The sequence below is a fragment of the Mastigoproctus giganteus genome, chromosome 6, assembly GCF_048544385.1.
Source record: "Mastigoproctus giganteus isolate SK-2022 chromosome 6, ASM4854438v1, whole genome shotgun sequence".
In the NCBI taxonomy this organism is placed as follows: Eukaryota; Metazoa; Arthropoda; class Arachnida; order Uropygi; family Thelyphonidae; genus Mastigoproctus; species Mastigoproctus giganteus.
Window position 1 is genome coordinate 204801441 of NC_143580.1, and position 13100 is coordinate 204814540.

General features: G+C 37.0%; 1 protein-coding gene across 1 annotated transcript in view; it reads right to left on the bottom strand.

Annotated features, from left to right (window-relative positions):
- Positions 1 to 13100, bottom strand: part of LOC150084896 (mitotic checkpoint serine/threonine-protein kinase BUB1 beta-like) — a 202759-nt gene that overhangs the window by 144588 nt on the left and 45071 nt on the right. The window contains exon 4 of the mRNA XM_090376385.1: positions 10309 to 10347. Coding sequence (XP_090232511.1) covers positions 10309 to 10347 — 39 coding nt within the window. The remainder of the gene's footprint in view (positions 1 to 10308; positions 10348 to 13100) is intronic.

A 13100-nucleotide genomic window follows, 5' to 3' on the forward strand; every position in this document is an offset into this window, starting at 1 on the left:
TAGAGATAGGGATGTGATAATCCCATTATATAAGGCTTTTGTTAGACCACACTTGGAATACTGTTTTCAAGTATGGAGACCGCACCTAAAGAAAGACATCGCCTGGTGAGATCGGCAAAAGGGCGTCCTTTTGAAGAAAGACTTCGAATATGTGGGTTGCAGAGTTTGGAAACTAGACACCTTAGAGGAGATTTGATTGAGGTGTTTAAGGCTCTGAGAGGCATCAGTAAAATGAATGAGGACGAAATTTTCAAGATTTTAAATGATGCTAGAACTAGGGGACATAAATTCAAGTTACGGGGGGAAATGTTTAGATTGGACTGCAGGAAGTTTTATTTTAGCCAGCGAGTTATAAATTACTGGAATAAGTTGCCTACATGGGTGGTAGAGGCTGACAGTTTGGGAAAATTCAAAGGTCATCTGGATAGTACCTTCGGGTCAGGGAAGCCACAGGTTGATAGGTTTAATTTCCTTTTCTTTTATGAATTATTATTATTATTTATTTAAAAAAAAAATTTTTTTTTATCATTGTTTTATTCTGGGGGGTTTTTTTTTTTTTTTTTTTTTTTTTTGGCTGGTGCAGCATAAGTCATAGGCTTTCTTGCACCATGTGGCCATTACTAATACTAACTCAGATCTCGCAAATTTAAGATCGCTAGTTCAGAACACAAGGAAAGAATATCAAAAACACAGACATCTGTCTCAACAGGATGTTCAAGCATACAAGGATTCTTATAGAGATCTTTGGAGGAGATACCACAAGGAAATAGCTAATGCTAAAATAGCTTGTTGGCAAGGATTTATCAAAGAGGTTGGGAATTCCGAACCGTGGGGATTAGTTTACAAAATCTCCAGAAACAAATTAATCTGTGGAGAAGTGTACAATACAGTAAGAATAAATGGAGCAGAATTTGAAGACTGGAGCTCTACAGTACATGCTATAGTGTCAAGTCTGTTCCCTAAAGATATTCCAGAGTTGGATACATTTGAGCAAGGTCAGAGTTGTCTTGACAATAGTATGTACATGGGTTTAACTGATATTGAGTGTTTTAATCTGTTGGAGTTGGGTTCTGCCATAGGTAAACTAAACAGCAAGAAATGCCTCGGCACTGACCTTATGGAGAACCTTGTTATCATCAAGTTTTTTGACTTATATCCACAAGTACTGTTAAATCTCATGAACAAATGACTCCTGGAAGAATTCTTTCCAAATCAGTGGAAATTGGCATTGCTTAAGATTCTTCACAAGCCGGGAAAAAAAACACATCCGATCCCCGTGCTTACAGGCCAATTTCCTTACTTGCTAATCTGGGAAAGTTATTCAAACATCTTCTGGCTCCCAGGATACTAAACAAATCTGAGGAAAACCAATTATGCTCAAGCTGTCAGTTTGGCTTCAAGAAAGGGAGGTCCACTGACGATTCTATTCTTACAATGACTAACTTTATCCAGAATTCATCTTCTAAATATGTTTTGGCAATTTTTGTGGATTATGAGGATGCTTTCGACTCCCTCTGGTGGGAAAGTACCTTCAAGTCTTTAAGGTTGGCTAAATGTGATAATTATGTGTACAGAGTACTGAGATCATACTTTAATGAGATACATCATGGTCAAGGCAAAGCATCTAACTTATAATGCCCGGATTTCGAGAGGATGCCCGCAGAGGTCGGTGTTGGGGCCTCTCCTCTGGAATGCCGTATTAGATCAATGGCTCTCGAGAACACACGGCAATTCTCTAAAAGTGGCCTACGCCAATGACCTCATGATTGCTATAGAAGGAAGGTCATGTAAAGTATTAGAGGACAAAATTCAATCTATCTTAGATGATTTGGTGGCATAGGCAGAAATCAACAAGCTCAAGGTTGAATGCCGTATTAGATCAATGGCTCTCAAGAAAATATGAGGATTCTCTAAAGGTGGCATATGCTAATGACCTCGTGATTGGTATTAGAGGACAAAATTTGACCTATCTCATATGATTTGGTGGCATAGGCAGAAATCAACAAGCTCAAGGTATCTCCCAGTAAAACAAATTTCATGACATTTAAAAACCATTTTAATTATGGAAGACCACCAAGGATTCAACTGAACAGTTCACAGATACCCTATGTTCCTCAAAACAAATATCTCGGCATAATCTTTGATGGTAAATTAACCTTTCTCCCTTGTGTCACCAAACTTAAAGAAAAAATTAGAAATTTTACTGCTTCGGTCATAAGAATCTCCAAAAGAGACTGGGGTTTGAATAAAAAGACCATGAAACTATATTATAAAACAATTTTTCTGCCTATAGTTTAGGTTTTGACATCGTTAAGGTCAAAATCAAAAATAAGATACTATCAATTCAAAGAACAGTGCTTCTAGTACTAAATAATGTTCCTCGTACAGTATCAAACAATGCCCTCCAAATCCTTGGAGGAGAAATGCCTTTAGATTTATTTATCTTCTACCGTAGCATGATTTATAAACATAAGGACTGCAGGTATCTATTATGGGATTACAACAGACCCAGTTAGTAACTTGAAGACAGAACAGAAAAGATTATGGAGTTAAGTGGATAGTATTTTTTTTTTTTTTTTTTTTTTATGTAAACCCCAAACACGAGAGGTGTTAGAACCTATAGTACTTAGTACCGTGCTTGGGTTGGAGGTTGAGAAGACAAAAGAAGATATTTGTTGACATTGGACTTGAACTTCTGTAAACTGTAATATTCGGGAAATACGTATGAAGGAAGGTTGTTCCAGAAAACGGCAGTTGAATGAATAAAGGAGGAAGATGAAAAGTTGGTTCTATGAGTTTGAAGTTGAACAGTAAATGGATGTTGGCTGGTGATGGCACGTGTTCGGACTGTTTTGAAAGAGAGAGCAAGAATTATAGAAGCTAATTCAGAAGAACAGTGCCCATGGAAGTATCTGTAGAAGAGGCATGCAGCAGAAACAGTACGTCTATGAGAGAACAAGTGCAGAGACTCTGTTTGAGATGAGTCATTAATTAACCTAACTGCCCTCTTCTGAATGGAATCAAGAAGCCTGAGAGAGGTTTTGGGGGCACCACCCCAGATGTGGGAAACAATATTCCGTGGCAGGGCGGATTTGCGATTTATACAGTGAGCAGCTGTTTGGAAGAAAAGTAACGCCGAGAGCGAAAGAAAAAACCAAGTTTTTTAGATGCAGAAGAAGCAATATTTGTAATGTGCTTGTGCCAAGGGAGATTAGAAGTCAGGGTAATCCCAAAAAGAGATATATCATTTTGCCTAGAAATCGGAGTGTCACTAAAGATAAGCATAGGAGCAGAAGAATCCTTTTTGCGAGATATAAGACAAGACTGAGTTTTAATCAACTAAGTTGTCTTTGCCCCACTGGAGAATTACCTGAAGATCGGCATTTAAGGAATTGGTAGCAGATTTTCGAGAAGTTGAAACTGATTGAGCAGGACAAGGTTTCTCAAAATGGAAAGTGGAATGCAATATGCTTTCATCAGCAAAACTATGGATAGGATTTCCAGTCCATGGAAGAAGGTCATTAACATACAAGAGGAAAAGAGTGGGGAAAAGAACTGAACCTTGGGGGACACAGGCATTAGTGGAGAAGTTAGAAGACAGAGAACCATCTACCATCACCCTCAGTGAGCGATCAGAGAGAAAACTGGATAACCAATTACTAAAGACAGTTGGCAAACCATTTCACCGAACCTTTCCATTGAATTAGTCCATAAATGGGTAACATAAGCCAAGATATCACCAGTGGATCGACACTGACGGAATCAATACTGGCGATCGTTGATCAGACGGAAGGTTTCTAGGTAGTTTAAGAGTTGGCGGTTAATTGATTTCTCCATTACTTTAGAAAGAGTAGAAGTAATTGCAATGAGACGATAATTGGATGGGAGGGATTTGTCACCCTTTTTAGGAACTGGCTGGATATGAGCAAATTTCCAAGCAGAAGGAAAAACACCTTTAGAATAAGAAAGTGAAAAAATGCAGCAAAGAATAGGAGTAAGTTCAGGAGCACAGGTTTCGAGAACATGTGGAGAAATACCATCGGGACCTGGAGTTTTCTTAGCATCAAGATTCGTCGAAATCTTTCTGACATCCTTTTGAAGGAAGACCACAGGAGGCATTGAATGGAGCATGTTGGGAATAGTGGGAGGTGTTTTACCAAGGTCGTTAATGCATGAGTTGAAAGAAAAATGAGATGCTAGCAGGTCAGCTTTATCCTTGGCTGAAGTGACAACAGAACCATCTGGTTTGGACAGAGGTGGGAGCAGAGATGGGCAAAAGTTGTGGCCAATAGCTTTGGCAAGAGACCAGAATGCTCAGCTACCATTAGGGCAAGAAGCAAGTTTTCTACTCTTAGCCTGTTCAAACTCTAGTTTGGAATGATGAATAACTGCTTTACAATTGTTGCGAGCTTTGGTGTAGGCAGAAAATGAAACTGAAGAATTAGAAACAAGCCAATTACGATATGCCACATTCTTCTCTTGGACAGCCTTAGCACATTTATTGGAAAACCAAGGTTTAGATAAAGGACGAGATTTTAAAGTGGAGTGTGGGATAAAGGATTCCATTCCTGCAAGAATAATTTCACTGACACAATCTGAGCAAATGTTGACATCAGAACTTTTGAAACAGTAATCCGACCAAGGAAAAGAAGAAAAGAAGTCTCGCAGGTCATCCCATTTTGCATTCTTGTAATGCCAAACAACACGAGGTTGGGAATAGCCATGAGATAAAGGCTCCATTGGAGAAGAGACAATCACCAAGTTGTGATCTGAAGTGCCTAAAGGACCTCTCACTTCAACTGTGTACGTAGAAGGGTTGTTTGTGAGAAAAAGATCAAGCTTATTGGCTGTATGATTAGGATTGTCCAGTATTCTTGTAGGTAAATGAAAATCTGTGCTAGGTCATTAGTAATTGCAAAAGCCTCAGCATCTCGACCAGCTGGGTCGGTGTGACTAGAAAACGGAAGCCAGCTGGAGTTGTGAACATTAAAATCACCAAGGAAAATTACCTCACTGTTAGGAAAGTTGGACTGGAGAGAGTCAAGTTGCAAAGCGAGGAAGTCAAAGAGCTCCAAGTGATTAGTGGAGTTGGGAGAACGGTAGAGACAACAAATGAATTTGACACAATGAGGTAGAGAGATTTTAAGCCAGAGAAGATCAAAGAGAGGAGATTCCAAATTGCCAAGTTTCTCTCACAGGGAATATCAGAACGGACATATGCACAAGTACCACCTTTGAGGCGAAAATAATCATACAGCGAATAATTTGGGCATCTAAGATGAGAAGTAGTTGAATCAACTGATAACTGAGATTCTGTCAGAAAAAGTACATGGGGTTTGGCAGACTGCAAGTGGAAATGGACATCGATGAGATTAGAATTGAGACCACGTATATTTGTGAAATGAATTAGGAAGTGCTTGGGAGGTTTAGATCTTTGTGTAGATAAGCTTGCTCTATTAGTTTGACAATTCATGGTGTATTCAACAGTAAGAAAAAGGGGTGGGACATGCTGTATGAAGTAATGAAATTTTTGGATATGGCTTACACATGGTAAGAATATACCCAGATCCTTGACATAACGTGGCCTCGACGATGCTCCCCTCATACACACTACTCGGACTCCCTCCAGTCACTATCTGGCAGAGTAGAGGTAGCAAGATTATACACTAGCTGATCCGGAAGCCTCCTAGAGAGTTACCAATAGGTTTGGTCCGGTGTACTAACTAGCAGCCGGCCTATGAACATCGTTTTAGAGCTGTACCCTCAAAATGTAAGGAATATTGGATCTCACCACGATGTTCATTATAACCTCAAAAGTCATCAATCATACTGCATGATGGAAGAGATAGGGAAGGGTTGACAGAACTTAGCTCTAGAGACTAAACATGGGTAAAGTAAGATTTGGCAAAGTATATGGAATGAGTCTGTGCATGAAATCACAAGAAGTATATTGAAAATGTTGAGTTTTCTTCTACTCAACTTTCCGTTTCATGTTTACAGCGTATTTGTTAACAGGCCATGGATCTTTTCTGCACCTGTGGTCAAATGGAGGACTGGATCCATGTTTTACTACTTTGTCCACAGTATACAGACCATTGAGTATTGCTACTTAAGCAGGTTCCAGGTCTAGCTGAGGAGAATGTAAAAATACTAGTTGAGAACAAACCATACTTTGAGACTTTCCAGACCTTTGCAGAATTGGTCTTTAAGAAAAGACTTGAACTAAGAACTCAAATTAAAAATCAAATAGAAATATGACAGCTGAGAAATGGATAATGAATATATATATATATGTTTGTATACCATTAAAGTATAAATATAATGACGTCGTAAATTTAATTGTATTTATAGGATTTAGAGTTAAAATTCTAGTATCTTGTACAAATGTAAATATTTACTTCGCTAAGTTTATTAGGTTTTTTGCTAGTTTCCAGGTTTGGGCAACCTGGAGGTGGGATTGCTAGCACCCACCGGTATTGCACTATCTCCGATGGGTGCAGGATTTGTGCACATGGCACTAAAGGTGATAGTAGACTCAGGCCCAGCTCCCTGTGCCAGGCACCAGGTGGCGGCTGCCTAGGTGTTGGCTGCTCCCTGGTGGCAAGGTGGATTTGACACAAGCAACACCCCATACACTAATACATAAAGCTTTGCAGAGTTTCTGCACCAACACAGATGCACAAGGTGGAGATGGGCTTAGGCCTAGGAGCCACCCTCAATACAGGTAAAACACACACATGCACCACTTACGTTCTTGGACTTGTTCCTTAATGAAGAAAGGAATGTCTTCGAGGAGCTGTGTTTATTTTGCTGATTTATTTTTACTGTAAATCTTGTATATATATTTTGAGAATGTAGATAAAATTGTTTGTGTAAATAAAAATGGAATGTTATGCAAGGTTTGCCGAAATTCTCTAATATGTTAGAGCGAAACAGTGTTATATAAGACCGTGTTGTGCGAGGATTGCCACAATTTATCAATCGTGTTAGAGTGAAATTGTGTTGTAGAAGTACCACATTATACGGGGGTTGCCTGTATGGCAATATCAAGTCACTAAAATCTAAAGGCAGCTATACAGTTTCAGTAGAAAATAAATCCAGAGGTGGATTTTCAAAGGTATAGTATGTTATCAAATGCTTGAAAAATCCAAGACACCAAGGGAATTTTTGCATAATCTACATATATTAAATCTGCACCTGAAAACAAAATAGGAAATGTCAATAAAGACTCAACATGGGAAGTGAATTATAAGTAATTTCATCAAGGATTATTGAAACTTATCAAATGAATACATGAGAAAAGTGAAACTTAACAGTAGAAACTTAGCAAGTAAAGAAACAAAGTAATCATTCTGAAGAAAATAATTACAGCAGAAATTATGTATAGTTATTACTTATCAAGTAATTCCACCAGATTATATTACAACTTTATAAATACAATTAGAACTACCCAGATAGTAAACTATAACTGAATTTATTTCTGATCAAATGGGAAATAGTGAAAGAGTATTTTACAAAATAGATAGGGATGTTATTATTGATTAACTTATTGTAAAGTAGTTGTAGAGCTTTGGTGAACAGTAGATGGTTACTACATATGTTGGCTAATCTGATAGTTTGAGTACAAATTATATTTTTATGTTTTTTGTTGGAAGTATTGGAATGCCAGTTGGTAAGGTAAATGACATCAAAGTTAAATTTATTTCTTTTATCATATATTTCAATATTATATGGTAGTGAAGCATTGGTAAGAATAATATTGAGGTCAAGGAAGTTGACTGTATGATTAGTGGAGTTTTCTTTATTTAGTTTAAATTCAATGGGGTAAATAGCTTTGGCTATAGGTTCAAAGTTAGTATTTAAAACTAGGATGTCATCTACATATCTGATTAGGATTGTTTATGGTGTATAGTCCTTCATAAAAGTGTAAAAATAGGATGGATACTGAGCTTCAAATTTGGGAACCCATGGGAACACCAATGGTTTGTTTATAAGTAAATTTGCCATCGAAGATATAGTTATTAAGTAAACAGAGATTTACATAACTGTTCCGTGTATTATCATTTAATTTATCCTTGTATCTGTGATAAAGTTGTTTCAGGCACAAATATCAGTGAATTATGTGGTATAGAAGTGAAAAGGTTGGTGAAATCAAAAATTTCTGTTTGTTATGGTAATATTAGATTTGAAGGTGTTGATGACAGTTTGGTTATTATTTATTATCCAACTGGATGTGAGATTGTTAAAAAATAGTTTTAAGTAGTGTGAAAAATTGTTTGGCTGAAAGGTAGCAGCCACTGTTTTTGGAGCTAGTAATGAATCTGACGCCTACAGGTTGTTTATGGAATTTGGCAATCATATAGAGAAAGGGGTAGGGTTGAGTCTGTAATTTAGTATGTAGTTTTTATGTAAAGCTATTAGCTTTTTAACTGTGGCAGGATTACGATGGCAGGGAGTGAAAGTGGAACTATTTTTTATTTCATTTTTAAGTTGATTACAGTAAAATTGCTTGCAAAATATGGCAAAGTTGTTGGAAGCTTTATCTACTGTGGTGATGATAAAATTTTGATATTTAATATCATTTTTTTTTTTTTCGAAAAACTAAAAAGTTCACAGTTTGGTCATTTGCCGTTGCACCTTGGTACTTTCACTCTCAATAACTTTTTTTTTTTTTTTTATATATATAAAAAAAAAAAAAAAAAAAAAAACAAGATTTTAGCAATTAATTAGATTTCAGTAAAGCTTTTGATATTCACATGTGATTGATTACTGTAAAAATTTGGATCAATATAGCATTAAGGGGAAAGTCACAATTATGGATAAAGGTAATGGTAAGTGGTAGGAGATAGCAGTTATCAATGGCTACTGCTCTTCACAGACTAATTTTACAAGTGGTAATTCTACAGGGTTTAGTGCCTGACCACTCCTCTCTTTCACTGTTTCTAATATTCATAAGTGATACTGATGGTACTTCAAGTTTAATGTTTAAATTGCTTATGATACAAAGAGTATGTTATTTCAAAAAAAATAGATCATAAATTATTTGGATTTGCTGAGAAAAGCTGAAGTTTAACACTTGCATGTGAGTACCAGTTATCCTAGAGCAGTGGTGTCCAACCTACAGCCCACAAAAATGTTTTATAGGGCACACACAGAAAGTGAACTAAAACAGCATTTTAAATTTTGTTAATTATTTCAACAACCATGTACATTCAATGCTAAAATAAGTGGAAATAAACAAATTTAAAAGACTGAGGAGCTTGTTGCAGTGGATACATGAGTGTTGAAGCCACATATTGGTGTCATGAATTCTCTTTCTTTTTTTGTATGTTTTGTATCAAATATGCGAGAAGCATGTGTATATATGAGGAGCTATAAAAATGTTCTGGTACTCCAATCATGGCACGCCTTCTGCTTGACCTTGGTGGCTGTGCAAAGGTGCATGCTCAATACACTTCATTGAAAATGTAACACACTATTTTTTCTTGAATCACTCAGTGCAGCCCGCAAAACAAATCTAACTTTGAATAGGGCTCCAGTAAATCAGGAGCAGATCAGTTAAGAACACAAAGGGATATTTTTATCGAGAGAGAGAGAAGAAATTTGTGTCCTTAAGTTAGTGTTTGTAAAGGCAATTGCAGGGGTGACCAAATCAAGGTGTTTAAAGCTTTAGAAGGGTTAAATAAACTAAATGTTAATTATACAGAAGGGGGTATAAGTTTAAACCATGAGGAGATGGTTATCAAACAGAATCCAAAAATTTTCCTTTGATCAGAGTGACTGACTGTTGGAATAAACTCCTGCTCACAAGGTTGGAAGTTTATCTAGAGTTAAAAAAAAAAAAAACTAAACAACTCACCCAACCATTCCTTTTCTTCATTTTTACAATATGAATACTATGATCAAAGTAATTAAACCTCTATCAAACCACCCTGATAAGTCATCATAAGGGAAGAAAAGCAAAAAACAAAGCACAATACATAAACCAAAACTGATAAAAATGTGTGGATGTTTAAAACAATAGATCAATGTGCATCAAGCTATCAATTGAAAAATATGATATATAAAGTGTTTCACAAATACACGGACAAGAAGTCCTATGGCTGACTGTCAGGAGGCATCAGTCAATTATGACTAAAATTTGTTTTGAGAATGACATTAGATGAGACAATTTTGAATTATAAGTGCATGAAGATGAAAATCTATTTTACTATTAATCAAAGGTCACTCACCCACAGCAAATGAATTTTTTCAACCTTGCTCACAGTCATTCAGAAACTTACTTTTAATATAATGAAATATATTTACCATAATACTCGTGAACCCTCTGGTAACTTCTTTGTAATCCTGAAAACAAAAGAAAGGCAATCTCACATGTAAACATAATTAACATATGCTACAAAATAAATATTTATAAACAAATAAATAAGAAAAAATTTAAAGAAAATTAAGTTGGATAGATCTAGTTCTATTCTGCACAGTGTATATCCATGATAAATATAGCATGATATATCTGTCTGAGTGGGTATCTAAAAATTTGGAAAAATGTTTCCACATCCCTTCATATTCAGGTTTAGCATTTTAATATAAATATCATGAAGTAATTCATAGTATAATATTCAGTAAGTATATACTGGTTTTATTTCTTAAGTGTTCTATAATCAAGTGACAGTTTATGTACCATGTAGTTCATAGTTAAATACAGCAAAGCTTTGGCTACTGATATTTAAAACTGTAAACATTATTCACAGCTGAACTGAAGTACCATGATGACAATGTGGTATTCATACTTGGAAACAAAGCAAAAAATTCAAAGCATTTATAAATAAAATAACCAATAAAAGGCTCTCACACTTTTAAAGAAGAAAATACAGTGGCTTGGTTTTAATCAAATAAAGAGATAATAACAATAAAAAAATAGGCAACTGCAGGATTAATCTGGTCAAGGCTTAAACAAGCTTTAAAAGGATTAATTAAGCTAAATTAGTTACTGAGTCAAAAACTGATTCAAATCTTTTAAAATATTGCATTCCAATTCCAGCTTATTTTATAAACGACCTTTGTGATTCTTGCATCAAAGGCATTTGATGCATCAAAGCATTTCTTTGCATCAAAGGCATTTGATGCAAGAAAGCAAGCTTATGCAGCATCAGCCAAAAATAAAAAAAAAAAAAAAACCACTTCCACTTCACCCCTCTGTTCGTTCAAAATACCTGTCCAGCTGAGCCTTAAACTTATTTAGGCTATCAACCTCCACCACAAGGGATGGAAGTCTGTTCCACCAACCAACCACCCGCTGGCTAAAGGCAAATTTCCGCACGTCTATCCTACATCTGTCTTTCCTCAATTTGAAGTTATGCCCTCTCAGTTGATTTTTCTGAGCTAGAGGAAGAATCCCATCAGCATTGAGCATGCTTAAACCATTCAAGGCTTTATACACCTCTATCAGATCACCTCGCTGGTGCCTAGTCTCCAGACACTGTAATTTGCAAAACTTAAGCCTTTCTTCGTAAGAGCACCCCTTTGTTCCATTCACTAATCTTGTTGCCCTTCTCTGCACTCGTTCCAGCAGCTCTACATCCTTCTTGAAATGAGGCCTCCAGACCTGTATACAGTACACTAGGTGTGGCCTGACCATTGCCTTATACAATGGAATAATCACCTCCTTATCCCTGCTGGAAAAATTCCTGTATATCATTGACAATACTCCATGAGCTACTCTTGCAGCCCGTCTGCACTGCTCAGAGAACTTCATATCTGCCTGCACAACCACCCCCAAGTCCCTTTCATTCTCTACCACTGTCAGTGTAGTACCACAGAGTTGATAAGTTGCTCTGGGGTTGCTGTTTCCCATGTGTAGTACTTTACATTTGTCAATGTTAAACTTCATTTGCCACCTCTCAGCCCATCTGCTCAACCTTTCCAGATCCTGTTGCAGCAGCATAGTGTCAGTAGTGTCCTTGACAACCCTGCCAACCTTTGTATCATCTGCAAACTTGGACATTAAGCTTGATATACCATCATCAATATCATTTATAAATACAGAAAACAATAATGGACCCAACACTGAGCCCTGAGGGACTCCACTAATAACATTAGTCCACGATGAGCAGTGTCCATTGATTACCACTCTCTGTCTTCTCCCCCTCAACCACCCCTTTATCCATAGCAGCAATTTGCCTCCAATGTTACACTGCTCCAATTTGTGTAGCAGTCTTCCATGTGCAACAGTATCAAAAGCCTTTCTAAGATCCAAGTATATAATATCAAAGTTATTCCCTGCATCCAGTTCTTTTGTGACTGCATCATAGTATCCAATCAAGTTGGTCAGGCAAGACTTCCCCTTAACAAAACCATGCTGTGTCTGAGCTATAACTGAAGTCTTGTCTAAATGATCCTGCAGTGCTTCTTTAACCAGTGCCTCCATTAATTTTCCTGGAACAGAAGTTAAGCTCACAGGTCTATAATTACTTGTGTCAGCCTTTGATCCTCCTTTGTGAATTGGGGTCACATTTGCACATTTACAGTCTATGGGTACCTCCCCTGAGTCCAAGGAAGCTCTCATAATTATGGCTAAGGGTTTGCTTACTTCCTTTGCTGCCTCCTTTAATATAACTGGATAGATTCCCATCCACCCCAGGTGCCTTTCTTGTGTTTATCTTCAACAGTTTCTCCTCCACTTTACTCCCAGTTATTTCAAGATTCTGTAGCTTACTGCTAGAGTTGAATACACCTCTGGCATTCCCCTTGCTGATTAACTCCTCATGTGTGAATGTCGATGCAAAATATTCATTTAGTTTGTTAGCTACCTGAGCAGGATCATCAACAGTTGACACATCAATATCAAGTGGACCAATCTGATTCATCCCCTTCCTTCTAGAGTTTACATAAGTAAAGAACTCTTTGCTGTTTTTCTTTGCATCCCTTGCCAAGGATTTCTCGTAATCTGCCTTCGCCTGCCTAACCTCCTTTGTAACTTGCTTGCATATCAACTTGTATCTATCATAGGCTTCTGTGTCATGTGTTAATTTGTAAGTATCCCATGCATTTTTCTTCTCTGCCATATGCCTCATCAGTTCATCTGACATCCATTTTGGCCT